This window comes from Podarcis melisellensis (assembly GCF_964234715.1).
Source record: "Podarcis melisellensis genome assembly, chromosome: 6".
Lineage (NCBI taxonomy): Eukaryota > Metazoa > Chordata > Lepidosauria > Squamata > Lacertidae > Podarcis > Podarcis melisellensis.
This window is the reverse complement of record NC_138538.1, coordinates 43,017,696-43,044,919: the sequence shown is the minus strand read 5'-3', so window position 1 is coordinate 43,044,919 and position 27,224 is coordinate 43,017,696. Positions and strand designations below refer to the sequence as shown.

The following is a 27,224-nucleotide window of genomic DNA, read 5'->3' as shown; positions in this document are numbered from 1 at the left end:
TGACACAAAAGGTGTGTTGTGAATATTTGGGGGGCAGAAGTGAAAGTAGTGTTTTCAATGAATATGGAACAATGATTTCCCAGAAGATTTTATTCCCGTTGCCTGTTTCAGAGCATGAGGTCCTTCGTGGCTCTTCAGGAGGCATTAGGATAATTGAACATTTGAGCACAACTTACAGGTCTCCAGCTTTGGGGATGAGCATTCCTAGTTCCTTAATGCGATCATTGATGTTGAACCTTCGTCTTCTTTCAACTAAGAGAAAAACAAAAATAGTGAGAAATAGAATATTTATTAAAGTATACAATAAAAAATGAACACAAAGGTGCCAAAATAAATGAATAACTATCATCCGATGAAAGAAATTATGAATCAATTGAGAACTGTATCTAATGTTGTCATTCCACTCGCTCAAGGGAGTTCCACTTATGCAGCAGAACTTCCCCTCCTCTCCCTTGTAGCACCCCCACACCCTCAGAATCTTTTTAACAGGTTTGGGGGACCCTCTGGAGTAATTTTGGGAGGTATGTGGGGGAGAGGAGAAGGAAGTCTCTTTGTGCAAGTGTAACACTGCCTGTGCAGCCTTGGATACAATCCTAAAGCTGCATATATTTGCATCCAAAAACACACACACAGTAACTGTGTGCATACACATGTGCAAGTATATGCAGTGTGCATAACAAAAAAAAAAGCAGTTTTGGCGTAGCAGAAAGAAGGTCACAATTAGAGACAGAGTTAGCCAATAGGATAGAAATAACTTGAGGTTCAGAATGCCTTTTTCTGGCTGGCTGTTTTAGCTAATGGATCCTCTGTCTGTTTGGAGTTAATATGCTAATTACTTTCATTTATACGCTGCTTGCATATTTTTAAATAAACCAATACAAATATTATACTACATATGACCAGCAATTTCTCCTCCAAAAACATCCAGGTAACACCGTGACTAAAATGGGTTATTCCCCAGATTGGCATCATGGCTTTCTTTCTTTATCCCAAGAGCAGCAGCACCGAACTGATTGTCTTCCATTCTTATAGCTTATTATACTAAAACAGGTGTCTGCTTTTGAAATGAAATGTAAGAAGAAACAGAAAGTTGCAGTTACTGATTTCTTCCAGACCAAGGCAGCACAATTGCATGAATCCATGCTTTAGCAGTGTTGGAAATAGCTGCCCACCTCCACTCAGGTGATAAAAAGGCTTGCTGGATACATGAGCACCCTTTTGTTCCGAGTTGAATGGCTGATGGCAGAAGACTAAAACACAAAAAGTCCACATGAAGACAGACCCAGCTCTGTGCATATGCAACAGGTACAGAGTGTTCCTAACACCTCCACATTCTGGAGTCCTTCTCTGCACCAAGACAGTCAGATACTTGCATTAACAAAGGAGTGAAATTTTAAGACTCCTGCAAGACAGTATTGCTTCTGAAAGAAGCCAGTACACACTGGGTTGCCACACTGCCCATGAAAGAGAGAGATTACTCATATCTTCTCTAGAAGGAATAAGGAGGAAGAGAGCAGGGATCACTGAAGACAATTTGGGAAGACGTTCAGGCCACATGGTTTTAACCAAGCACCACTCACTCAGATTGTGATTGTCCTTCTTCTGGCGTTCCTTCGCCAATGCACGGTTCTCTGCATCTAGAGACAAAAGACCAAGCTGTCAAGCAAAGCAGTGGGTCAAGAGAAACAAGAGTGCTGTTGCACATGTGCATATATGCTCACGTGCACACATGAAAACAGACTTCCCAGTGACCTACACCCTGAGTCAAAACTGGGGCTGGATACAGCCCCCAACAAATCAACTCAAGCATGGATCCAAGGATCGTAAGCCCTGTCAAGTTACCCGTGAGCTCTCTCTTCTGCGTCAGATCTGCCGGGCAGGAACTGCTGGTCATGCCCACCACAGAGGGTGTCATCTGAAGATCGCTGCTATACACATTCATGTGGCTGCTGGACAATGGCAGCTGGAAAACAAAGGAAAGGAACAAAAAAAAATTGCATAGGAATAACATACAACAGAATGGAAGGGGCAAAGAAATAGGATTCCAGCCAGATACAAAGTATCATAGTAAAATCACAGTACTGTAGAGTTGGGAAAAACCACGAGGGTCATCTAGTCCAACCCCCTGCAGTGAAGGAATCATCTGCCCAACGTGGGGCTCAAACCCATGACCTTGAGATCAAGAGTTTCATGCTCTACTGACTGAGCTCCTGGTTACAAAGTGGGGGGTGCCCTCCAGATGTTGTCGGACCACAGCTATCATCACCATCCATGACTACTTTGGGATTTCTTGAAATATAAAGTGGTATACAGGTTAAATAAATAAATTGGCCACGCTGGCTGGGACCTGGGAGTCCAACAACTTCTAGAGGGCATTGTTCTGGGGGCTTCTGATTTAGAGACAGCCAGCTTCATCCCAGTGAGGTGAATGCAAGAAAACTATATTGACTGCCAGGGTTTAAAGAACATTAGAGACTCTACAGCCACTAATGTTGTAGCAGGGTATGTTGCTGTCCAAACTGGCATCCCAATAGGCCCACAGCATGGACACAGTGCAGCTTATTCCCACCCCCATTAGGATAGTTTTCATAGTTTGACCACTATTCATCCAGGAGATGATGATCTTGTAGCTTTCCTTCCTCCATCATTCCCTCCCTTTCTGACAACAAGAAGCAAAAAACCAGAGATACTCACAGTATTTGGCATATGAATTTCTGGATTAATGCACCCCACAGTAGTTGTCAGCTGCATTATGTCTTCAATGACGTCATCTATCTGGAAGGAAAAGTAGCCTTTGAGATATAAGAACCATTTCCTCTATCCTGTCAATACTGACTTTTTCACTAAAAATAAATAAATGCATCAATGTACTTGCTTCTTTCATGTGTTCCTACAGCACCTCCTACCAAAAAAAGAATGGAGATGAAAGTTCCCCAACAGTCACCATGTTCCTTTATTACAGTCCCTACAGTGATACAAAAACTTCCGTTTTGTCCCTTGTCTAAAACTTGAAGCTGCAAAACGTTTCTAAAACTTGAAGCTGCAAAACTAGGAGAAAACAACTATATAGGGCAACTATATAGTGGAACCTTCTCAATTCAGTTTGCAGAAAGGGGAGGTGGTTGCAGGCTTGAATTCTCCCCCACAACAAATGCCCCTACTTCCCATAATACTTCCTACTGTACAGTCCCAGGAAAAGTGCAACTGGATTCAGAATTATCTCCCAACCCTCCCAAAAGATCTGCCGTTCCCCAGGAATAGAAGCCACTCACTCACCTCCCTTTCTGGGTTGGAGCCAATGTTGAGCATTGCCATTGGGCTGTTGGGGGTACTGTTGCCGGCAGAGGAGGGCATGACATGGCTCGGCCTCACGCCAGGCGAGACAGAAGGAGGCGGCTTAGGAGACGGAGCGCTGAGCAGCGGAGCAAACTTGTTCCCATAGGTTTCAGACAGGAATTCTTGGACCTTCTTGTCTCGTGACCGTTGCAGGTGGTATGTGGTAGGGTTCTCCAGGAAGGACTGAACCTGAAAGCATCCAGGAAAAAGGAGAGGAAAGATGTAGAAGCAGAAGGCTGTCATATAAAAAGTAGCAGGAGATTTCAACTGAGCAGCTCTTCAGGAACAAATATGCTTTATTTTCTTATATAGTATTGACTCCACACAACTATGGCTTGCCCGAACCCCTCCGCCCTCATTTTGAATCGTAACCATACTCAAAACTGTGTGTAATTGCAATTGTTCACATTTTCCTCTACCTCTGTCTATCCTTTGTTGAACCCCTCACAATCTCTCTCTTTTTTTAACCACACTAAACAATTTGGCATCATCAGCAAACTTTATCTCACTGCTGAGCCCTAACTCTCTAGATCATCAGTGAACAAGTTCAACAGCACAGGTCCCAAAATACTGATTCTTTGGGACTCACTTTCTACAACTCTCCATTGGGAGATGTATTTCCACAGGCTGTGGCTCAACCAGGAGAAGCTCATCCTAAGATTTAAGCAGACAGGCTGGTCTGCATAGATTCAGGTCTTCTTGAATTGTTCAGGGCTTTATACATAACAGAATCTTAAAACTGGCCCAGTAGCAAATGGGCAGCCAGTGTTGATCTTTCAGCAGAGATTTTGCAGGACTGCAATAGGCTGCTCCCATTAGCAACCTAACAACCGCATTTTGTACAAGCTGCCCAACATAGAGCACACTACAATAGCCAAGTTACCTGCACGTGGATCACTATGGCCGAGCTATCCCTGTCCATTACTTGTTGATTTGCAAACACAAAACATCCATCTATGCAATTTCCATAACATAAATAGTGCCTCCATTTGGCTTCCCCGCTAGGCATTGTGTAATATACTCAGAGTCGCAAAGTGATTTCATGCTCTTTATTCAGCTCATAGTGGTGAGGAGGAATGAATGAATGTCCCCTCAAAGTATCTACTTTATATACATTATTCAAACAATGGGCTGCACATGATTGGCTAATTCCGGAATTCTACGGTAAGCCAATCAGGTTGTGGATTCACTTCTATCTGGAGCATGATTGGGTGGTTTCTGCCAACCAATCATACTTCTGCATTGTTCTAGGACCAATCAGACTGCTGCATTCTGAATCCTATTGTTCTAGGACCAATCAGATTGGATCCTATTCAACTCAGTACATAACACATTGCCAAGACTTTTATTTACTCGAGCTGTACCTTTAAGACTTCTCCCGGCACAGACGGTGGTGACTGGAAATGAACTGGTGTGTTGATGGCAGGGGTTGGAGCCATTGGCATCTGCTGCTGTTGCTGCATGTAATGCATCATTGCCTGCTGCTGCATGCGCTCCCGCTGCTCCTCTTGCTGGACTTGCTCTCGCATGAGCTGCATCCGCAAACCAATTCGCGATGCCATGGCGGGTATTTTGGATCTATCAGCGTTTCCCACGGGACACTTAAAAACCTGAGAAGGAAAGTGGAAGGATTTAGGCACAAGCATTCAGCATCAAAAGAAGGCTATAAAATGTGGCCTTTGCCCTCATAGAAGAAATATGGCTATGGACGAAATATGCATCTGAATTTTACCAAGACTGAAAGTTGCTTAGCATAAGTGATTCTAATAGGTACAGCAGCAGCAAAACTCTTGGCTCAACTGTGTTAATGGACTTGAGCTTAGTGTGGACACTCTATGACCCCACGGCTGCTTTATGTATCTTTTCTAACATCTTTTATTATTTTTGTGAAGCTGACCAGAACAAAATATGTAATTCTTTTTTCACTGAACTTCCCCAAATATCAAGTATAATGGCAATTAAAAGCTAGGCAAGATAAGTGTTGCATGAGCTGAACTGCTATGTCAATTCAGAGTTTCTTGCAGGAGCTCAGATCATGCCAAGATGTTTTTCTAGATCCTAGTTGCACATGAACTACAATCAGGAACTACAAAACGAGAGCAGAACAATAACATATTTTAAGTATAACAACATGAAGCACATTACTGTTTGTTTTGGGTTGTTTTTTTGTTTTGCTTTTTACATGCACATTTGAATGAATGCTTGTATTCTATAAGTATTCTAATTTTATGGATTTTAGATGTTGGGGGGGGATACATTCATAGACGCTTGGTCTAATTTCACAAGGGTAGGAAAGCTCATATGGACAGAAAAACACATTTAGGCCCTATATCAAACATAATTGCAAACAGTGACTATACAGTGGTACCTCAGGTTACATACGCTTCAGGTTACAGACTCTGCTAACCCATAAATAGTACCTCGGGTTAAGAACTTTGCTTCAGGATGAGAAGAGAAATCGGCATGGCAGCAGCAGGAGGTCCCATTAGCTAAAGTGGTGCTTCAGGTTAAGAACAGTTTCAGGTTAAGAACGGACCTCCAGAACGAATTAAGTACTTAAGCCGAGGTACCACTGTAATGTGTTTGTTCCATTAGATGAAGTGAACTTGCAAAGAGGAGCAGGTGGTCATGTTTCCTTGGCTGTACTGGTCTCTCTCCTCCCCTCAGTTTATATGATTCTTGGTGCCCCCCCTCCAAAAAACCCCCAAATATTTCTTATTTTCACAATAGTTCCTTTTGTTACAGTTGCATTTTTATGGATCTTCTCAGTAGGCACCCACGGCATGTCTACTCAGGAGGCTTGTCCACACTTCCACTTGTCCTAACCCCTTCCTCCTGGGGAAATCCACTCTTTATGCTGAATCAGAGCAAGCTGTGGGGCAAACAGAAAACTGCTTGGACCTGTGCTTTCTAGGCATGGGACAAGTGAAGTGTGTCGAGCCCAGAGTTAAGTCCAGTTGATTTCAATGGGACCTTCACCTAGCAAAAAGAATACAGCTTTGCAGTGCCGGTTCAATAACAGCCACATAATTGCTCTTTCAAGATGTGTGTTAACAACCTAAACAAGAAATCACAGGCACTCCTGAAGTCGGGAACAAACCAGTGCTTTTCAAAGACTGGACTTGGTTCTTTGATGGCAAGTTAAATGGTTTACTTTAACTACTTCTTCTTCTTCTTAAATTTATATAGCCATCTAACAATAAATAGCTTAAAAGCAAAACAATGCTAAAAACGAAACATCATATCATAATTAAAATCAACAACAAGAAAAACAGCACCAAAAAACTTTCATTAAAGCAGAGACAACGTAACATAGCCCTCATTTAAAATGTCTGAATGAGCTATAGCTATCGTTCATGAATTCTTGCTCTCCTTTCAAAAAACACAACCACAAAAACTGCTAACAAAATGGTGTTCCCAGGGTTGGCCTCCTCATTCACTCACTTAAAAAATAATAAGTTTAACATCAAAGTGAGTTAATGATCCCCTTTCCTTCTACATTAATCTTTGCCCTGTAATGACCCGGAAAATGGAAACCCACTGCCCTCATTCAGATTTCTTATCATCGCCGGTCAGGTGACAAGAAGTGTATATTAAACTTTGCTGAATGAAGGCAGAGGTGGTTCCCCGAGTCCCTGGACTCCAAACATGAGAGACAGATGGAATTCAAGAGAGATAAGGGCCTTGTTTGCTCTGGCATGAGGATGAAATATGGTTCAGAGTATTGCTACTTAGAGAACTGCAGTCCTGCCACTTCTTCCCATGTTAGGGATAATAGCCCAGCCTATGCCAGGATCACGAAAAGATGCTCAGGCTGCAAATAAAGAAAACACCATAGATAAAACTGTACTGATTAGATGCAACCAATTTGCTGGAATATTTTGCTAGAGAAGTAAGGGATTAAGCACATTTTGATCAGCTAATAAGAATAATAATACAAGCACTTAGGAGAGGGCAAACACTTGTTTGCTACTACCCAGAAGGCAGGACTAGATCTAAGAGGCTTAAGTTTATTGAGGATAGAGTTCAATTGAGCAGCAAGGGAATTTCAACAATGGAACCAATTACCTAGAGGGGTGGTAGCCTCCCTGTTGTCCACTGCCCCCCACCTGCCAAAAATTTCATCAATTTCCCATCCAGCAAACTTGTCTCCTATTCCAGTGGTCTCCAATATAGGTAGTAATTTTGACTGTCAAACCAGGACCATTTCAGGGGCAAATCAATTCTATCAAACAAAGCCCAGTGCGATGAAGTCCATAGTACAGGTAGGAAGCAGAGACGGGGAATCCATGGCTTGGCCAAGGTCCACAGCAAATTGATGACTGGGGTGACATTTGAATATCATTCTTAAATTGTGGCATCTAGAATTGGACACTATATTCCAGGTGTGGTCTGACCAATACTACACTGGAAAAAAATGTATCTTTGAGATTATTTCCTGGAATAAGCAGCTGGTTTATCAGGCATGCAGGGCGCTTTTGATGGGTAAAAAATAGCAACCATATGTAAGCTCTTATAGCGAATATGCTTTCAGAGCAATTTTGCATGGCCTCCTCAGCACTTCAGAGGAAGAATCCAGCTGCTTTTTCAGATTCCTAAATATGTAAGCAGGAGTTTACACCCTGCTGGTTAAGCTTTTGTCCTCAAAGCGCCTCAGCTCTTTTACTAGCTGCCTTCTTCAGTCAGGGAGTGTGAAGAGCTTACAGGTCCTATCTGGGCATAGATAAAGTGATCATATTCCTTCTTGCTGTCATAACACAGGCAGTACATAACAACTGGCACACGATGGTTAGCTTATTCATAGACTACAGGCACTCTGGCTCAGAAATCAACTTAACCTCAAACAAACTGAAACAAGAACATTCCTTACACCGTAGGAATATATGTTCCAACTTGTGCGATAAGTCTCCCAAATTCGTACTTGGGAAACTCTCCCAGGATCCTCCTTATGACCTCTCTAGCTTTTTCATTCTCTTCAGTATAGCACCCAGTATCTCTCGAAATACAGTGGACGCTCGGGTTGCGAACGTGATCAGTGTGGGATGCACATTTGCAACCCGCATCTGCGCATGCACGGGTTGTGATTCTGCACATGCTGAAACCCGGAAGTAACCCGTTCCTGTACTTCTGGGTTTCGGCAGTCCGCAACCCAAAAAAACGCAACCTGAAGCAGCTGTAACCCAAGGTATGACTGTAATTGGGACAGACAAATGAGCCGAACACCATCTGAAAGAGAACATCTCAACACATCTCAGCCTTAAAATTAATACAGAATGCACTGATTAACTTAGGTTGAACCTATCCTATGTTCTAGGCTTGGGGAAGATAACAACCATTTGCGTGTGTAAGATCTCAAGGTAAATATGCTTTCATCTCCAGCTTCAAGTCAATGCACAATGCATACGATTTTCTATGGTGCCACTTTTATGCATAAAACATGTAGATGACACATTATGCACATTCTGGTGCATAACCCCTGATCCCTCATACCCCTGCTTAACCACCAAGGCCATTGGGAGAGTCACTGTTTGTGGTCCTCCATGGCTTGAGCTCATATCCACAAGCAGCTGTGTGTTCAGTATTGTGGGCACAATGTTGTGCAACTCCTTTCCAGTTGAAGTACAAGAGGCACTTACTGAAGACTTAGTCTCCTGTACACTGCATAGAGACAGCTATGATGAAGCAGTATACAATTGCTAAAATGAATTGCTTTCAATAAATTAATAAACGCAAAACAAAGTGTTATTTCTCCTAAGTACTCCATGAGCGAATTCTAAGCACACAAGAGCTGCGGTCAGAGAAATGCAACCCCGTTCCACACTCCCTGTCAGAATTATGTGAGGTTGGTGTGTTGTGATAGGATGCTGAAATTATGGTATAGATTGCTGTTCTTCATGCGCTCTCCTGGTGAAGTGGCCTGAGAGATTATTGCTACAGGGGGAGGTGCCAGGTACTGACAGGTCTTCGAGGAGTGTGTGGCAAAGGCAGGGCAGTGATGATACAGGCAAAGGGGGCAGTGATTTATGGGGTTCTGTGCCACCCATGAGGCAGCAGCCAGGGCTGAAGGAAGGGAGAGAGTTTTAGTAGCTGGAGATGGGGGAGGAGGGGCAGGAAGTGTCAGAAGAAGAGGAAGAGACTGATCTTGAGAGAGGCGGGCTGGTAGAATCCCCTCTATCCCCTTCATCGCTGTCTCTAAGGTCCAGGAGAAAACCCCCTTTCTAACACTCAAGGCCTACCCAGAAAATAAAAAATAAGCATGCTTCTTGCTTCAAAATAATTGCTTTCATCCATATGCAAATCAACCAAAAGTCATATGACTGGTTGACTAAGATTTCTTCAAGCAGGTGACACGGGGCATTCTTTTGTTTTGAATATGATGCATCAGAACCGGCACTATCTTATAAGTGAAATTCCCTTATGTGTAGGAAGTGAATGAAGAATGAATTCCTGTTCTCAGTTGCTATTGCCTATGGTCATTTTAAGTGCTCGTATAAAAAGTAAATATTCCTTTTATTAAATCACTATCCATTGAATTGGGGGGAGCTTTTTAAATGCATCAAAAGATTATTAAAAATGATAAGTTTAATGGTTCATTAAATGTTAGAGCCCTAAGTGTTTCTTTCAGTTTTGAAATTCTTAACAATGTACAGCCTTCTAATTTGTTATTTGTTTTTTTATGTGTGTGTTTTAATGAGTGTATTTTTATTTGTTTCAAGAAGTTCTAACCTGGTATTCTTTATAGAGCACTTTCAAAGCAACTTGCAAAAAAGGACATGTGTGCATCACATTTTACGGGCACTGCATGCAATTTCTATACAGGGCTAGTGCTCTATTGCAGGTGCATCAATACAGTTCTATTGATGCTGTAGTAGTGCATTAGTGGTGGATTTATTCTGCTTTAGAACCTTCTGCAAAGATTCCTCCATGCCACCACATTATTGCTATCTGGATGGGCTGTAGCACAATGAAAGTGGGACATGAAAGGCCCAGAACACGTGTGGCATAAAAACCTACGGGATGTCAGCAGAAACCTATGGGATATGAAGAATCTGGTCCTCTGTCGTCCCTTTCTCCTTGTCCCCCTCCTCCTTATGCCTACTCTTTCAATAAAGAGTACTGAAAGCAGGATCACATGTGAAGGCTCCAGTAGCATCATGACCACAAATCATCATGTGTGCAATAAGAAGGACTGGTAAGTGAATTCCATTCAGCTTTGATGGACTTATTAACATTTAGTTTGCCAATTAATCTAAAACTGCATTCTTTGTGATCTCCATTTAGGACATTCCTGCTTTTCTGACTTGTTTGTAAGAGAGAGATGGGGGGGGGAGAGGCAGGCTTACCTGGTAATGGCAGCAGGAACGATAATTTGAGCACTGCTGTGCAGCTTAGTCTACCCACCATTTTAATTTCTCACAGCATCCTGGAGAAATGCCTAGCCTAGCACTGCTCAGATTACCAGGGGTTTTTTTACTCTTGTGTTAAACAGGTGTCAGCAACCTTTTTCAGCTGTGGGCCAGTCCACCATCCCTCAGACCATGTGGTGGGCCAGACTATATTTTGAAGGGAAAAAATGAATGAATTCCTATGCCCCACAAATAACCCAGAGATGCATTTTAAATAAAAGGACACATTCTACTCAAGTAAAAACATGCTGATTCCCAGACTGTCTGCAGGCCGGATTGAGAAGGCGATTGGGCCGCATCCGGCCCCCGGGCCTTAGGTTGCCTACCTCTGTGTTAAAGAGTAGCCCACACCAAGTGTCAGTGGGTTCTGCTGGAGTACTGGGCCCCTAGCAGTTGCCCAAAGGTGTTGTAGGACACAGCCTAAAAGGCTTCCAGAATTTGAACCCATTCTTTACTCTGATGTAGCTATACTGTGCATTCCAAACAAAATGACGATTGCATGGAGAAAGGGTTACAAAATAGTAGACAGACATAGTTACAAACTTCTATATGCAACTATGACATGTGCTAGTAATATACCACTATGCAGATCCAATTCTTAAATCTGCCCTCAATAATTGACCAGCAAACACCTCAATGACATGGAGTATGAATCAATCTGTTGCCTAGGTAAACTTTTCCCTTTACCCAGGATGCTTACCATGTCAGACCACTGGTCCATCTACATCAATACATCAATATAGTCTACACTAACTACATTGCAGCTGTCCGGGTTTTTAAGTGTTTACCAGCCCTACGACAAGGATTGAACTTGGAATCTCTGCAAATAATATCTACATTAGGGATCACTACAGCCCTTCCTCCCCACAACCACACATCCAGCTGGGCTTGAGTGCAGATGGAAGGAAGCTTCAACTGTGTCCATCACTGTTTGCTTAGGGCAGTGGTGGCCATACTTGGCCCTCCAGCTGTTTTGGGACTACAATACCCATCATCCCTGGCCACTGGTCCTGTTAGCTAGGGATGATGGGAGTTGTAGTCCAAAAACAGCTGGAAGGCCAAGTTTAGCCACCACCACCACTGGCTTAGGGAAATACCTTAATTTGCTTTATTTTTGAGGTAGCACATAAGGTTTCACGTACTACAGCTCAATTCATTAGGTACAAGAAGTATTATTCTCACCTGGGGGATTATATATCTGGGGTGAGGAGGAGAAATGCATGCGCACACAAAGTTTAGAGGGGAAAGTAAATGCAAACAGAGCAGCCGAAAGGCCACGGAATGCAGAGATACAGTCTGAGATTTCTATGCAAAACAACAGTGTATACAAGATAAGGACAGGATATCTTGTGTACATTTCAGTTTTGCATGGAGATGTTAGAGACTGTACATCTCAGTCTTTTGACCTTGACCTCTCTCTCAGTGTGTGTGTGTGTGTGTGTGTGTGTGTGTGTGTGTGCCAACTCAGTATAACACTTCATGTACTGGATGATAAAGTGGACTCTAGCTGGCCCATGGAAGTTTATGGCACAATCTTTCAGCCACCACAAGCCCTTTTGTGCATACAACTTGTATGTTTATTCTTCTGGAATTAAATTATTGTTATATTCTCATGGACCACCTGAAAGCATATCAGAAATTACACATGTAATAACCAGGTACAAGTAGAAAGGCAAGTCCCATGAGCATTGCCTCCCTCAAATCCCTAAATCCAGAGATCACCTGAAACCCTGTTACCTTCTCCAAATTTGGATGAATTAGCAATTTAGAATATACAGTATTCTTGGCTTCCTCAACCTTTCACTGGTTCTCAGCAATTTCTCTGCTTCCACTACTATGGGTCTCTTCCCCACTCTTTTTATCATAAACGAAGACTCACCAAGGTCACAAAGCAGAGAATTCTATGCAGGTTTTCCCCGAAGGAAATTCCAGCACTCATCACCTCAGAATGAGAACTTCATCTAGAGCAACAGGGCAAGGCGAGCCTAAGCCCTGCATAAAAGACAGGGAGAATTGGAAACCAATAGAGTTTTAAAATAGCCCTGGCTGGCTCTGCTTGGCTTCACCCTATGTAACGTTCATCAGCTTCTGCTTTCACTCTGACTCATTCACAGGATGGGCGGGGAAAGAGAACAGGACGTCTGAAGGAAGGAGAATGTAAACCAGCGGTGGAGCCACATGGAACACTAACAGAAACACCTTATGCATGTCTGCTTGGAAGAAAGTCTCGCTCACACTTCAGTGCTAGTAGGCATGTTTAGACTTTTAGCCTAAGGCTGCAGTCTTACGCTCTTAATGAATTGAGGAGGGATTACTTTCTGTACTGCACAAGCATTGGGGGTCGCAGTGCACAACAGTTCACAGGGTTAGCCTCTAGCCGAAGGGACATTTTGTAATGTATTCCACTTATAGAAGCAGGGCACAGGATTCTCAGAAATACCACTGGAGGAAATGTGCAGTCAGAATTATCCTACCCTTGAATTTAGATGGGCATAGAAGGGCAATCTTTCATTTAAGAAATTAAATAATAAAATGATTTTTTCCCCTCCACTGCCTTTAGATCGTTGGGGGGGGGGTGCAATTTCATACCATCAAAGCAAATTTACACAGTCCACCTAGAGTTACCTGTACATCATACAGAAACTTAGAGGGAAGGACAATTACAGTGGTACCTCCGGTTACAAACTTAATTTGTTCCGGAGGTCCGTTCTTAAGCCGAAACAGTTCTTAACATGAGGCGCGCTTTCGCTAATGGTGCCTCCTCCTGCTGCTGCGCCACCAATGCATGACTTCTGCTCGCATCCCAGGGCAAAGTTCGCAACCAGGAGCATCTACTTCCAGGATAGTGGAGCTGGATACCAGAAGCATTCGTAAGGAGGATGGTACGTAACATGAGGTTCCACTGTATTGTCAAAGCGTTACTTCAATAATTGTATGTATTTGTGCAACATTTCTCCAATGAAAATAGGGACATCCTACCATACCCTCCAACATTTCTCCATTGAAAGTAGGGACATCCTAAGCAAAACCAGGACATTCCAGGATCAAATCAGAAACCAGGACAGCTTCTCTAAATCAGGGATGTCCCTGGAAAATAGGGAAATTGGAGGGTCTGCAGTGGGTTCTCCCGGAGAAAACAATGGAACAAAAGAAAAACCTATCAGACCCATGCCTGAAAACCAAGAGACAAACAGAAGTGAGGATGAGCCCTCAGAGTTTGCTCTCCAAACCACATCTGGGCCTTGTGATTACTCACACAATTTACCAGGCCACAACAGCGTGCCATGAAAGAGCCTAAAGTGTGCCTTGAAAAATTAAGCTGCACAAGAAGAAAGGAATGGGTTAAAGTGACACCTGAACATACACCCACACACAAGGGAAGAAGGAGTGGGCATTTGCTAACAGAATGACAAACCTTCACATCCTGATGTGAATCACCACAGAAACAGCTAGTGAAATGCCAGAGTACCAAGTCATAAGCACAAGGCCAGGTTAAAGCATGGGCTATGTGGCCTGTGGCCGTGCGCCCGCAGTCTCGGGGGACCCACTAGAAATCTAGACCAACTTCCAAAATGTTGTGTCCATGGCTGTTCTTACAGCATAGTATTTGTTTCTGCTGTACAGTGGTACCTCAGGTTAAGAACTTAATTCGTTCTGGAGACCCGTTCTTAACCTGAAACTGTTCTTAACCTGAGACACCACTTTAGCTAATGGGGTCTCCCGCTGCCGCCGCGCGATTTCTGTTCTCATCCTGAAGCAAAGTTCTTAACCTGAGGTACTATTTCTGGGTTTAGTGGAGTCTGTAACCTGAAGCGTCTTTAAGGTGCCACTGTACCTTAATACATGCTCTCCTTTCTCATCCCTGAGTGTCCAAATGCATAAAACGTTTGAGAGAGAGAAAATGTCAGCATTTTCCACTCAGAGCCCACTGAGTAGCTGAGTAGCATTCAAGACTCTTTAAAATAAATTATTTTATATTTGGTTTATAAAAAAATTTGGGTTACGCGCACACACACATGTAGGCCTCCCCTATGCAGATGTCCCAAGTTCAATGTATGGACACCTGAGGGACCAGGTAAATTGTGTGACAATGGGTGGGTCCAGCAGTGTGACTCCATAGCCTCATGTACTATCCTGAGGAGACCCCTCCATGCAATAAACAGGTGAAGGGGGATTAAGAGTCATTTGCTTAAAGTGCAGAATATGATGATCCACTAATACTTGTAGTATTTCCCCACATTTGTGTATAACATAATTTGCTTTACTGGGCATATGTGCACATATCATGTGTTTTTGAGTTCAGAATAGGCCCAGCTTTCATGTTACGGTAATCCATGGTAAGCAATAAACCATGGTTTACTGTGAACAAGCAGCATGTTAGTGCATAGTGCTCAATTGCTCCTGCTTTGAATGACCCTGCCTGGGCCTGGAACTAGAAGAAACAAACCATGAGGTTTGGGCTTATTGTTACTTGCATGTGAACCAATGCTAGTGATTTGTTTGTTCCAAGCAAAATACGAGCAGTAAGGCAACAGCAAACCTTAGCTTCTCACTCATGGTTTGTTGGGAAGCAGCAAACCACAAGCACTGATTTGCGTGTAATGCCAAGCTTCATAGTTTGTTTCTTCCAGCTCCAGGAACAGTGGAGCAAAGTGGGAGCGATTGGGCAGCATGCACTAGTAAGTACTGCAGCTCATCATGTTAAGATACAAACCATGGTTTCCTCTAGAATGAAAACTAAGCCAAATGCTAAATGTATTTTTTCGCTCTGTAAGACGCACTTTTTCCCTCCTAAAAAGTAAGGGGAAATGTGTGTTCATCTTATGAAGCGAATGCAGGCTGCGCAGCTATCGCTGAAGCCAGAACAGCAAGAGGGAGAGCTGCGCAGCAATCCCTCTTGCTGTTCTGGCTTCAGAGATAGCCGTGCAAAGGCTCTTCCACAACATTTGATTTAGAATATTTTTTTTCTTGTTTTCCTCCTCTAAAAACTAGTTGCATCTTATGGTTGGGTGAGTCTTATAGAGCGAAAAATACGGTAACTAGTGTGTTGTTGAAATTGATCTTGTACTACTATTTACATCTCAGGAAGTGGAGCAGACTGACGATGCAAGTTCAAAACAAATAAATACTGTTTTTAGATTATCATTGATTTAAATTGCTTTTTGAATGTTTTAAATAGCAGTTTTGATTGCTAACTTTATCCGTGTATTCTTTTGTAAACTACTTTGTAGTTTGTTTGTTACAAATAAGTGGTACATAATTTTTATGAAATGAAATCAAAGGTTTGCATTCAAAAGAGGATGTGAAGTTTGCAAACTCCGATATTCTTCGGTAGACTCTAGCTTTTCCAGTTGGTGAGAGCCTCTTTAGTATCATGCAGAATTCAGTGCCTCAGCGCAATGCCTTGGAAAGTTTCAAAACAATTAGAAATGCCTGATGGGATGCCAGTCAACTATCCTGTTTAACATACCATTATTCATGAGCACGTAAAAATCAATACGACACCACAGAAGGTGCTTTGACGAAGCAGCATAATAATCCTTAAATCGCTCACTGGCTTCCTTAGAATACTTATACAGGCATAACAGAAGTATGTGACTTAACTGTGACATTTAATTGACTATTTATTTAGTGATTTGCATTCGAATATGAAGCTTTAAGCAATTACGACATTTTACTAGCAACTGCTCGCTCTTTCCCCCCTCATATATATCAAAAAACTAAACTGCTGGTAGTGGACTTGCCAGGATATTAAAAGGGTTTTACAGCCTATATTCCCACGCTTTCCCTGCTGGTTGCTTTTGTGACTTTTAAATTCTGCTGGGTGGGTCTCTCTTGCTGGAGAGTGTGTTTAGCCCTGAACTTTGGATCTAGGGATGCAGCCAATTATTTTGTTAATTTTGTTTATTTTTGCTAATTTCCTCCCACAAGTGATCTACAGTTGTACCTTGAAAGTCAAACGGAATCCATCCGAAAGTCTGTTCGACTTCCAGAACATTCGGAAACCAAAGTGTGGCTTCTGATTGGTTGCAGGAAGCTCTTGCAGCCAATTGGAAGCCGTGGAAGCCCTGTTGGATGTTCTGCTTCCCAAGAACGTTTGCAAACCAGAACACTCACTTCCGGGCTTGCAGTGTTCGGGAGCCAAAATGTCGAAGTACCAAGGCATTCGGGATCCAAGGTACGACTGTATATCTTTATCTATATCATCTATAGATATAGACATAGACATAGACATATTTATAGCTATATATATTTTCTCCCTGCAACTGCATGGATGGATGGACCATTCTATGACTACTGGAGCTGGAAGAACCTATGCAGTACTAATCTCCGCCTCAATTTCTGTGCCAATATCTGGCCACTGGCATCATATAGGGAGGCAGTAAGGATGTACTGTCCTGGGTCCTGTGCACGTCTGAGAAATACACATCATCTGAATGGCCTGAACTTCCCCACTGATAGCCACTTCAAAGTCCAATTCAATCAACAACAACAGAATTGGCATTGACTGGGATAACCACACTAATCATGGGTAAAGCTCTACTCATTTCCTAGATCTAACTAAGTTTGTGAATAGGTTGCCTGAATCTCATTGCAATCTGTGTTGGGGTCACAGAGGACTAGACAACAGAATCTAATACGCCTGTCCTTGCCCATTCAGTCTCAGACCCTCTTGTGCTGAGCAGAAAACGACAAAAGGAGGCTTTTACCCACACTGAACACACTAGAAGCCACTGCAGAATCAGGAGTCCTGGCAGAAGCCACCTTCAGACCTTCCTTTGCTCAATACAAGAAGGTCTGGAATACAGAAAGCAGTGCTGAGGTAGATGAGGACATGCACAGCCCTGTGTCCCCAACAGAGGTGGATATTTCCTGTTCGGACATAACACCTGAGCAGTGGTGCACAAAACATTCAGTTTGTGGTAAATGAAACAGAGCAGCCAAGTAGATATCAGTAAATGTGAAGATACCCAACCAATAGCTGGGCTGGGAACCAGAGGTGAATTTGCCCCAGGGACTTCAAGGTGAGAGAAACATGCCTTGCTTGTTCTGAACCCTTTGGGCTCCAAACTGCCTCATGTGATCCACATGCCTCATAGAATATTTACCATATTTAAAATACCAGTAGCAAAGGGGACAAAATGATTGCTGTCTGTTTTACTACAGGCACAAGCCACCTCACAAAAGGATGCTAACAATTTGCCAAAGGCAACATCAGAAAGGCATAGAGAATACCATGGATGGTGGAGGAGGAACTGTTGGTCATTGACCAACCTTCCTTCTTCCAGAGCTGCTGCTCTTTTTGTATGCTTTTCAGGTGCCTGATGCTACCCCACTAAGATAGCATTGCACTGTAATGGGCTCAATTAAGGAACTTAATGATTCAGGCTCCAGTCCTTTTCAGCAAAAACTACTGAGAAGGAAGAAAAAGAGGAGGAGGTATGATATACTTGGGATGCTGTCCTTGGAGTCTGACTCAGATGTTTGAAATTCAAATGTTGAATGGAGGCCCAAATACTTTTCTGGGTGAAAATCCTCCTATCTATAAAGTGGTCAGTATGCAACCATGCAGCAGGAGCAGAATTCTGCCCTCTTCCACTTTCTCATATTTCTTACTGAGCAGGAAGGAAACTTCTACTCACAATCACGACTAGCAATTACCCACTCCCTACATGTCCACAGTTATAAGTTACTGCTTGACAAATGGTCACCAAATATTCACCCAGTATGTCTTGACTTCATAACCCCTTTCTTGCCATTCCGTAATACAGGCTAATATCTACACACACACACACACACACACACACACCTCCCATCCCAAATAGAAAGGTATGGCTTATTGAATGATGATCACAGAAAGACTTGTGGCAAAAGCAGAGGCTAAAGCACAGCTGCCCCAAATGCCAACCCACTACCCAAATCACTCTCTCCTCTTTCCTTCCTTCCTGAGAACCTCATGCCCCAGAGCTATAGAAACTTTTGCAAACTCTTCTTGCTGTGGCTTAGACAGCACACCTGTTTTGGAGGAAACTGAGGCTGGGCCTCAACCCTCCTCCTAGCAAGAAAGGTTGTGATTACAATCAGGGCTTTATGACACCATGACCTCCAATGTTTGCCAGGAAAAAACTGGGTACACTTTATTTTACGCTGGCTAAAAAAGTGGCTCATTTAAAAAAAAAGAACTATCTACACCAGAACCCTCTTCTGTTGTAATTAAAGTCTTTAAAAGTAATAATAATAAAAGCTTAGTTTTTATTTGTCCCCCATGCTGCCCAATCAAGTCAGAAAAGAAGATAGCAGGAAGTTGGTACCATTGGCACTCCTTGAGGACGGCACAGAATACAAAACACAGATCTGCCCTTGATGAGTTGCTGAGCATCCTAGCCTTAGTAACTGGTGCTTCTGGCTAACAAAGAACTAGTGTGTGCCACACTGAGCTGCATACAAAAGGCAGCTTTGCAGAACTAGGCAAGGGTTAAGGCCAGGAATTTTGACAGCAGGGAAACCATTGCCCCTCCTCAGCTTTTAGCCAGTGTCAGCTATGCCAGAATGGGGATAAGCCAATTTGCATTGCCTTGGCCACTCGGACTAGTGTTGTAGTACAAGCCTCTGGCTTATTAGGCTTGTTTCATACCAAATGCCAAACTAGTCAAGAGTTACAATCCAGGCTCTCTTCTTTCCTAAATGCTGAGGATTTGGATCAGTTACATCAAATGCAGGAAAACTGTAGCACAACCCACATTTCCATTCTCCTTTTGAGCACCTGTTACCAGCCTTCAGACATTCATTTTCCACACACATCCTTCCACAGGAATCATTCCGAAAGTATTTCTGTGGAGGCAGACAGTATACGAAAACCAGCCCTAAAGTTATGGACACCTGATATTTTGCTTTTGATCCTCCATAGGCCGGAGAGATGATACTAAAAAGGGACCCGCCCACCCTGCTTTGTGTTTTCTGAAGGAACTATACCTCTGGCTGCCTAGTCTGGTTTTTTGAGGCGCTTTTGATTGCAAACACTTCTAGTTCCCGCTCCGGCGGGAAGGTAAATGGCGTTTCCGTGTGCTGCTCTGGTTTGCCAGAAGCGACTTAGTCATGCTGGCCACATGACCCAGAAGCTGTACGCCGGCTCCCTTGGCCAGTAAAGTGAGATGAGCGCCGCAACTCCAGAGTCGGTCATGACTGGACCTAATGGTCAGGGGTCCCTTTACCTTCTTCTTAAAGGAGCCCAGGACAGTACACAATGTGTTGAAAATATTACAACAATAAGAAAACATATAAAAAGATTCAAAACAGAAACAATACAAACACAGCAGCACAAACCTAGCACTGCTATATTGGAATTATTGAATTTATAGGCTTTGGACAAAATATGATGCCACAGTTAATCAAAAACAGAAGCAAACCCTTCTCAACACCTCATGGGTGTGTCGATGGAAGAGAGGGGAGCACATGAGCCTGGGGAGATGCTGGTTTCATTTTAAGCACACTAAACCATGACCTATCATGACATCTTAATATAAACAGCATTGGTCTAAAAAAAAAAGAGGCTTTCAATAAAAGGACGTTCTTGTCCCTTGCCTCAAAGAACCTGGAAGACAAAACGCACTCATTGGGAATGCCACAAAATATAAAGCTGGTTGTTACTCACCCAACTGTTAGATGGATGGGGCACCCACAATAGGGCCTCTTCCAATGACCTCAAGGATTGGGAAGGCACATATGGGATGGGAGGAAGCGTTTGTTCAGATGTCCCTTTGGTATGACTTTCTAGAATTCAAAAAATGGAGAAAAGCATGGGGAAAACCAAGATCAGTAACTGGCAGGAAATTGTATCATGTCTTCTTCTTTTTTTAAAAAAAAAAAGCATCTATCCCAGTCATGAAAGCCTAGGTAATGTAGAAGAGAAGCTATAGCATTGCAAATTCATCCCAGCACATTCATTCCTAATTCCACCTATTATCCAAATATTGTAATTTTTCAGGATTCATATCACCGGTCTTAGATGCAAGGTTTTAAAAAGTCAAGATCAATTGTTATAACATAATGCCAGGCAAAAAGCTGCTGGTCCCCATAGGGCACTTAGCTTTGCAACCATCACTGAGAATGAATTTGTTGGATAGGTAGTAAACACAAGCATGGTATGCTAGAGGAGATTTTGTGGTTAGGGGAAATCCAGCAAGAGCAAGCCATGTATTAAAAACCCACAAATGCCACCATAACAGTCTGCAATTCAAGAAGTCATGAGTTTGTGACACCTGACTTGAAAGTTCACTTCCCACACCGTCACCAGAGGGACTGGCTTCAGATGGCCAAATAAGGGAGCTGGCCTTTGATAAAACTGTCAAAAACATAGGAATTTGAGGTACATCAAGTCAGACCATTGGGTCCATCTGGCTCAGATCTGTCCATGCTAACTGGCAGCAAATCTCCAGGGTTCTAGAAAGGAGTCTTTCCCAGCCCTAGCTAGAGACACCAGGGACATTCTGAACGTAAAGAAAATGTTCTGCCCCTGACCTATTGCCCCTTCCCCTATCAGCTGTTTACCCATCTGCAGTTTCTCCTTTCTCTAAATTTCAGATGAGGGCATTTTAAAGCTGAACAAAAAGCTGCAATCATAGCCCAAGGAGAAACAGGATTGTTTCACAGTGCCACCCACAAGGAGGCTGAAACACCCAAACAGTTTTTGCACACTGAAGAGTCCTTCACAGCTGTTCAAAGAGGGCACAAAGCGCAGGCGGGTGAACATCACTGTAGGTGTAAGCAGAGAATTCATGCTGGGCAGCATGTTGCACCAGAGCAGATGACACCGCCAGTTGCAAAGTGAGGAAGATTCAACCTGGCAGTCCAGGCAGTGCCTTAGATATGAGGAGTCGTTTTCATTCACAGTTCATAAATCTAGCAGCAGACTGTATCTCCCATTACTTTAGCTCAGTTGTACGCTCAAGTTAACTGTTGTGCTTGCTCAGAGGAGTTAATGATTAATGCAGTCAAGAGCCATCCCTCCTCAATATTTAGTAAAAAGAAAAGGGGGGTCCTTTAGTCATTTATACAGGATAACAAGTACAGTACACATGTTCCTTTTTCCTATAGAGCATAGACTCCTAATTCCATCAGTTACTCCTATTTTGAACCTTTGGTGGGGGTGGGGGAAGGGGTGTCTGATGGCTGCAAAAAATATATTTACCAAGAGGGATAAAAACAAACTTCCAAGAGGCCAGCTACTATATATAGCACAGGCAAAACATCCAGGGGTAGGTTGGGTTACAGATCCCTCACCCTACTCAAGAAGGAGGTGTTGCCAGTCTCCTAAAATCATTCTTCCTTGGGAGGTGATAGGAGACGGATTCTATTTCTAGTTATTGGCTTGCCAGAAAATATATATATAATAAAAAACACAACATAACATCTACCTAAAATAAGGATTTGTACTTTAACTCTTCAAGAGACCTCAAAGAAATCCCCTCACCTCACATTATATACATTATGCCTATAAACACGCACAGAGAGACATCTTCAGGCCCAGCACTTTTTGTGTTATGACACAGGGCACCATAATATCTCGGATTATGCTGCCCATGACACCCATTTTATGCTGCTGCCTGCAACACTTTTACCAAAATGTGAATGTCAGCACCTCCTCATGTTTTTTTAAAAAACAAAAACCCACCACTGCTCAGGATTAGTGTGCAGACACTGTGGGAGCCCTGCAAGGCGGAGAACTTCTCTGTGCATATTATAGCCCTAACCCTGCAGAACGTAGACCCCGCAGAATGATCTTCACCGCTCACAAAACTCTACAAGCCATGGCCCTGAGCACGTGGCAGGCCTGCACTTCCCACCAGCTGCTGGGGGGGTTAGTAGTATGGGGCAACAGGCAACGTTAATTTAAGATTGTCAATCTCTTCCACAACCGCAAGGTCCTACCAGCTGAGCCAAGTAAAGGGGAATGCAGCTGTGCATTCTGCCCTACCTTCAAGCTGGCAACACTGCTTGGCTCAAAGTCGGTATTTAGCTCAGTGCTCAGCCAAGCTCCAAGTCAATCTGCAGAAGACAAACCCGCCTAGGATGCCGTTGGGGGACACTGCCACAGTGTCCCAAACAAGTGCTGTCCGTATAAGCTGCACTCCCCACTGGGACCAATGGATGCTCCCTGGTCACCATTGACCCATGACAGTGCCTTCCCAGTGGCAGTTCCCCCATTACTTGAATGCCCTCCCTGGTGAGGTACACCTGTCTTCCCCATTAGCAATATCCAGGAGGAATTGAAAAACATCATTCACCCAGGCATATGATGGCTGAAAAATACTTTTACAGAAAACCATGAAATTAGATGTGGTGGTGTGTGTATGTTTTTAATTTCCTGTTAAATGCTCTTAATTGCTTTCCATTTTTTAAATAGGTCTTTGTTTCTAACTGTATCACTTTACTACTGTGTTTGCTGCCCTGGGCTCCTTTGGGAAGAAGGACACGGCAGAAATTTAATAAATAAGAATAAGCAGCAGCAGCAACTGCAGGAAAACAAAACTCTGGGAAGGATTGCCCCAGGATGAAATACTAACCTGCCCCGAGTTCTCTTGTTCCCTAGTTCCATGGGAGCACCAGGAAAAGGGAAGTAGTACAGTGGGATATGCAGTATGAGCAGAGAGCCCATGTGTGTGGTTCCCTCTACCAGCCTCTTTCTGCCCTTACATTTCTAGGGAAAATAAATTGTCATCCACAGAGCTTCCAGACAGGGACGGGTCAATTCCCAGGAAGGAAGGAGCATTACTAGCCTTATTAATCCTAAGTGTTTCACAATGGCAAAATGAGGGCTTGTGGGGGTTTTCAGCAGTGCAATAGGCATTTTGATTTTTAAAAGAATGATAAAGTAATTTAAGGCCTTGAGCAAGAGTGGTAAAAGAAGTCTAGTGCAAAGTTTCTGTATTAACTTAAAACAACTCCATGATGTGATTTCTGTCCTAGGATACACTCAGCATTTACTGTGTGGATATCTTGAGAGAATGGGGTGCTCTCATTGGTCAGAAAGAGCCAAGAGCCACCCCCTCAAAACTGAGGTGCTATTGTCTCCTCCCACCACCATCACGGGATCCATACCCATCTTCCAGACCACTGGGAAGCTGACCATCCCCAGCGCCTGCTCCCAGGTAGACTGCTTTGGTTTTCACCCTGTTGGAGGTCTAGGATCAAAGTTGGTCAAAGTCAGGAATTCGCTATATTGGGGGGTGGGGCAGCAGATTGCAAGGGATTGGCTGGGGGTGCAAGGAGCACTGACTGGTCTGGGATCCCCAAGTCTAACAGTTAATTGGTCACCCCAGTTTCCCCCTTTTCTGAGGCTGTAAGTGACCTATAAAAAGAGGGTGGTGGCAAGAACTACCAGATAGGAAAGCAGTGCTGTGGGGCCAGGAAAGGGACAAGAGAGACTCTCTTGAGCATCCCAGCTTTTCTGTACCCATCTCCTCCAAAGTCTGCTGCAATAAATGGAAATAGGTTCCTTTCCTTTGGTCTTTTGGGCCACTAGAAACAAAAATGGGCAAGCTGTGCCCAGGTGAGGAGCCACTGGAAGTAGAGGTATGACAATAAGAAGCCACGCACTGAAATACAACAACATGCATGACAGACCACACACACACACACACACAATGTGGCTACAGATGCATAATAGGTTTTGGTTTTTTTTACTTATCAGATTTTAGGTGGTATGGGAAAATACAGATTAAATGTAAAAAAATAAAAAAGGGAGTGAATTCTGAGGAGGACATTGTGTGGAAAAACAGCAACTTGTGGCCGTGAGCAGCATTAACTCAGCAATGAACTCCTGTCTGGAAGAACCCGTGGGTCAATAAGAAAGTCAAACTTTTGCACCTCCACCCAAGCCCCAAAACAAAAGAAACTCTGCAGAGCAATTGCTTCATCTCAGAGCCATGTCCCTGCTCCCTCCAGTTCCTGTGCTTAACATTTGACAGTGATGTTTTATGAATGGAAAAATCAATTTCACCGTCGAGTCCATTTCAAAAAGAAAAAGAAAAAAATTGCCAGCACAAATGTCCGAGGAGGGACCCGGTAATTATTGAATGCTCCAGGAGAAAGGAGGTGGAGGGGAAAGTTTCACCTTTGCCCTTTGTTTTGTGAAACATCTTCAACACATACACAAGTCTTCAGAAAAGGAAATAGAGGACAAAGAAGTATAAACAATGGAGTGTAGCTCCCCCCGCAGCCCTCTCAGCAAGTCTTTCTTCTTGGGTTTTCTTTTCTAAGTGCCACTAAGAAGCAAGTGGAGAGCACTGCATCCTGGAGGGCAGCGTTCCCAAACTTTGGCCAAGACCAACACACAGAGAGAGAGGCTAGCTGTGGTACTTTCAAAGGCAGCCTGCACAAGCCCCACCAGTCCTGCTGCACAGACTCAATTTAAAAGTGTAAATATTCCAGCTTTCCAAAGCAAGAAGGATGCCCAGGCAGAGGCTTGTGTGAAAAAATACTAGGCATGCCAGCTAGGTTCACGAGTGCCTTTGGCAAAAGGATGGTCTTTTTTTCCTCTCCGGGCTTCCTCTGAAGGTGGCTTGGGATGCAGAAGTATATATTACTGCGAAAGTTTGCACTTTCTTGCAATAATGGCTTCCAGGCAATGAGGTATATGCACTCAGTTGTAGGATTACTTGTGCAGAACAAAAGTTTATATATTACGTATAAAGAGGCAGGTTTATTTTTTTTAAAAAAATGGAACAGTTCTCTTTTCTTTTACATGTGAAACTGTGGGCAGTCAAATGTTCAACTGTGACCTTGACTAAACTCAGTTGGGCTGCTAGACAACACCCTAATACTTGATATGCTGTGGACTTTATGGGTTACAGTTAAGAGTGAGGGGAAACTCTGATACAGTTGGGAGAACTGTGAGGCAAGGTCTTTTGACCAATCCCTCTCACTTTTATAACACCAGCCATTAACATCTGTTTAATAGTTTACGCTCAGCAGGTTCTTAGTCATTCTGAGGCATGTAGCTGGCAAACAGGAGTAAGTAGAGAGGATATTTTAGCAGTGGATTTTTAATATTTTTTGTTTTTATGACACAGTAAAAATAAACCCTGAAGCTTTGTAACAGTGCACGGCATAAAGTTTAAGTGACAACAATACTGCTTGATGAATGGTTATTCCATTCTCTAGCAGCAGTACTTCAGGGTAAAATGGAGCTATAAACACCATGGGAAACACAGCTAGCATATAAGCCAAGTCTGTGCCTCTCACATCTGGCCTGGCCAGGATACAGTTCCAAATCAATGGCTTTCCCAACTGTTGACTATCACAATCCAAGGCTCTTCTTACAGTTGCAAGTTTGAAGTAGGTACTCTTTTTCTTATTTGCACAAACACTCATGGGCATGTGAATTCAGCACTGGGCAATTCATGTGTAGAAGCTCATTGGACAACTCTAATGTGGCATAGTTTGTGGAAACAAAGAGCTTGCTTTGATCAGTTTGAAGAGCCAGACAAAACTACTCAAGCTTGCAATTTGAATTTAAGAATTTATTGAATTAAAATTAACACTCAAAATTTGAAATATAGCTTAGGTAAGGCATGCCTATCGTGCTGGCAAGCATGCCTGAAGTGCACGTGACTGACTTGTTTTCAACTGTGGCAGGGTCTCAACTCTCATGTTCTACTGTTCTCCTGAGTACATCGGACTAAACTAATTTAGGGCATTTTTAATTGGCACACATTCTCAACTTTCAAAAACAAGAGATTTAGCATCTTCCACACAGTCCAGAAAACAATACACGCACTCCCATCTCTTTTGCAAAGAAGAAGAGACCTTCATGGGAGCTCCTTGAGAGCAATCACACAACTAACTCATGCACCACCATCAAGCTTATCGACAGCAAATATGGAAGGGTGCCGCACTCCAAGCTGACCTCTAATTCCAAATGCAGATGCACAACACATTTGTGAATCCCAAAAGTTTTTACCTTAGTGATCAGTGCGCCAGGAAGAAGAGGGAAAGGAGGAGAGAATTTCACAGTTCCCAAAGAAAGAAGGTGACCGGCCACATCGCCTTGTAACCAAACAAGCTCTTTCTCTCCAGTTCTCACACAGCACCCGGCATTTCCTCATTTTTCAGGGTCTCGCTTTTAATTTAGTGCTCAGCAGCCGTGGGGAGAGGAAGTTGCAAAACTGCAAGGCTGCTTAGCTCATTCTTTTAAATGTGACCAAGACATCACTGGTGGGGCTAAACAAACAACCCAAACACCACGAGTTGGGAGCTGCCAGTGCCAGCAAGTCTACGCTGCACCTCCCACAGAGTCTCAACTCGGGGCACTCAATGAAAAGAGCCACATTTTCTCCTTCCCGTACTTGCGCCTACAACTTCAGCTGGGTTTGACATGCCTCCAGGAATAAGTAGAAGAACTTAAAAACTTTGCCATCACTCCCAAATGCTGCCAGTACAGAGATGTGTGGGTGATGCTACAGCAAACAGGAAGAGGAGGAG

General features: G+C 43.2%; 1 protein-coding gene across 2 annotated transcripts in view; it reads right to left on the bottom strand.

The window, feature by feature from the left end:
• Positions 1-27,224, bottom strand: part of TFEB (transcription factor EB) — a 68,929-nt gene that overhangs the window by 8,098 nt on the left and 33,607 nt on the right. Inside the window, exons 1-8 of one of the 2 annotated variants that reach the window (XM_081915595.1) lie at positions 26,704-26,852; positions 20,395-20,513; positions 4,701-4,946; positions 3,277-3,525; positions 2,695-2,775; positions 1,843-1,963; positions 1,581-1,637; positions 177-252 (exon numbers count right to left, since the gene is read on the bottom strand). In XM_081915595.1, the coding sequence (XP_081771721.1) occupies positions 177-252; positions 1,581-1,637; positions 1,843-1,963; positions 2,695-2,775; positions 3,277-3,525; positions 4,701-4,898 (782 nt within the window). In that variant the 5' untranslated portion in view covers positions 4,899-4,946; positions 20,395-20,513; positions 26,704-26,852. Of the gene's footprint in view, positions 1-176; positions 253-1,580; positions 1,638-1,842; positions 1,964-2,694; positions 2,776-3,276; positions 3,526-4,700; positions 4,947-20,394; positions 20,514-26,703; positions 26,853-27,224 lie in introns of those variants that run through there. The other variant, XM_081915594.1, reaches the window with a different exon arrangement.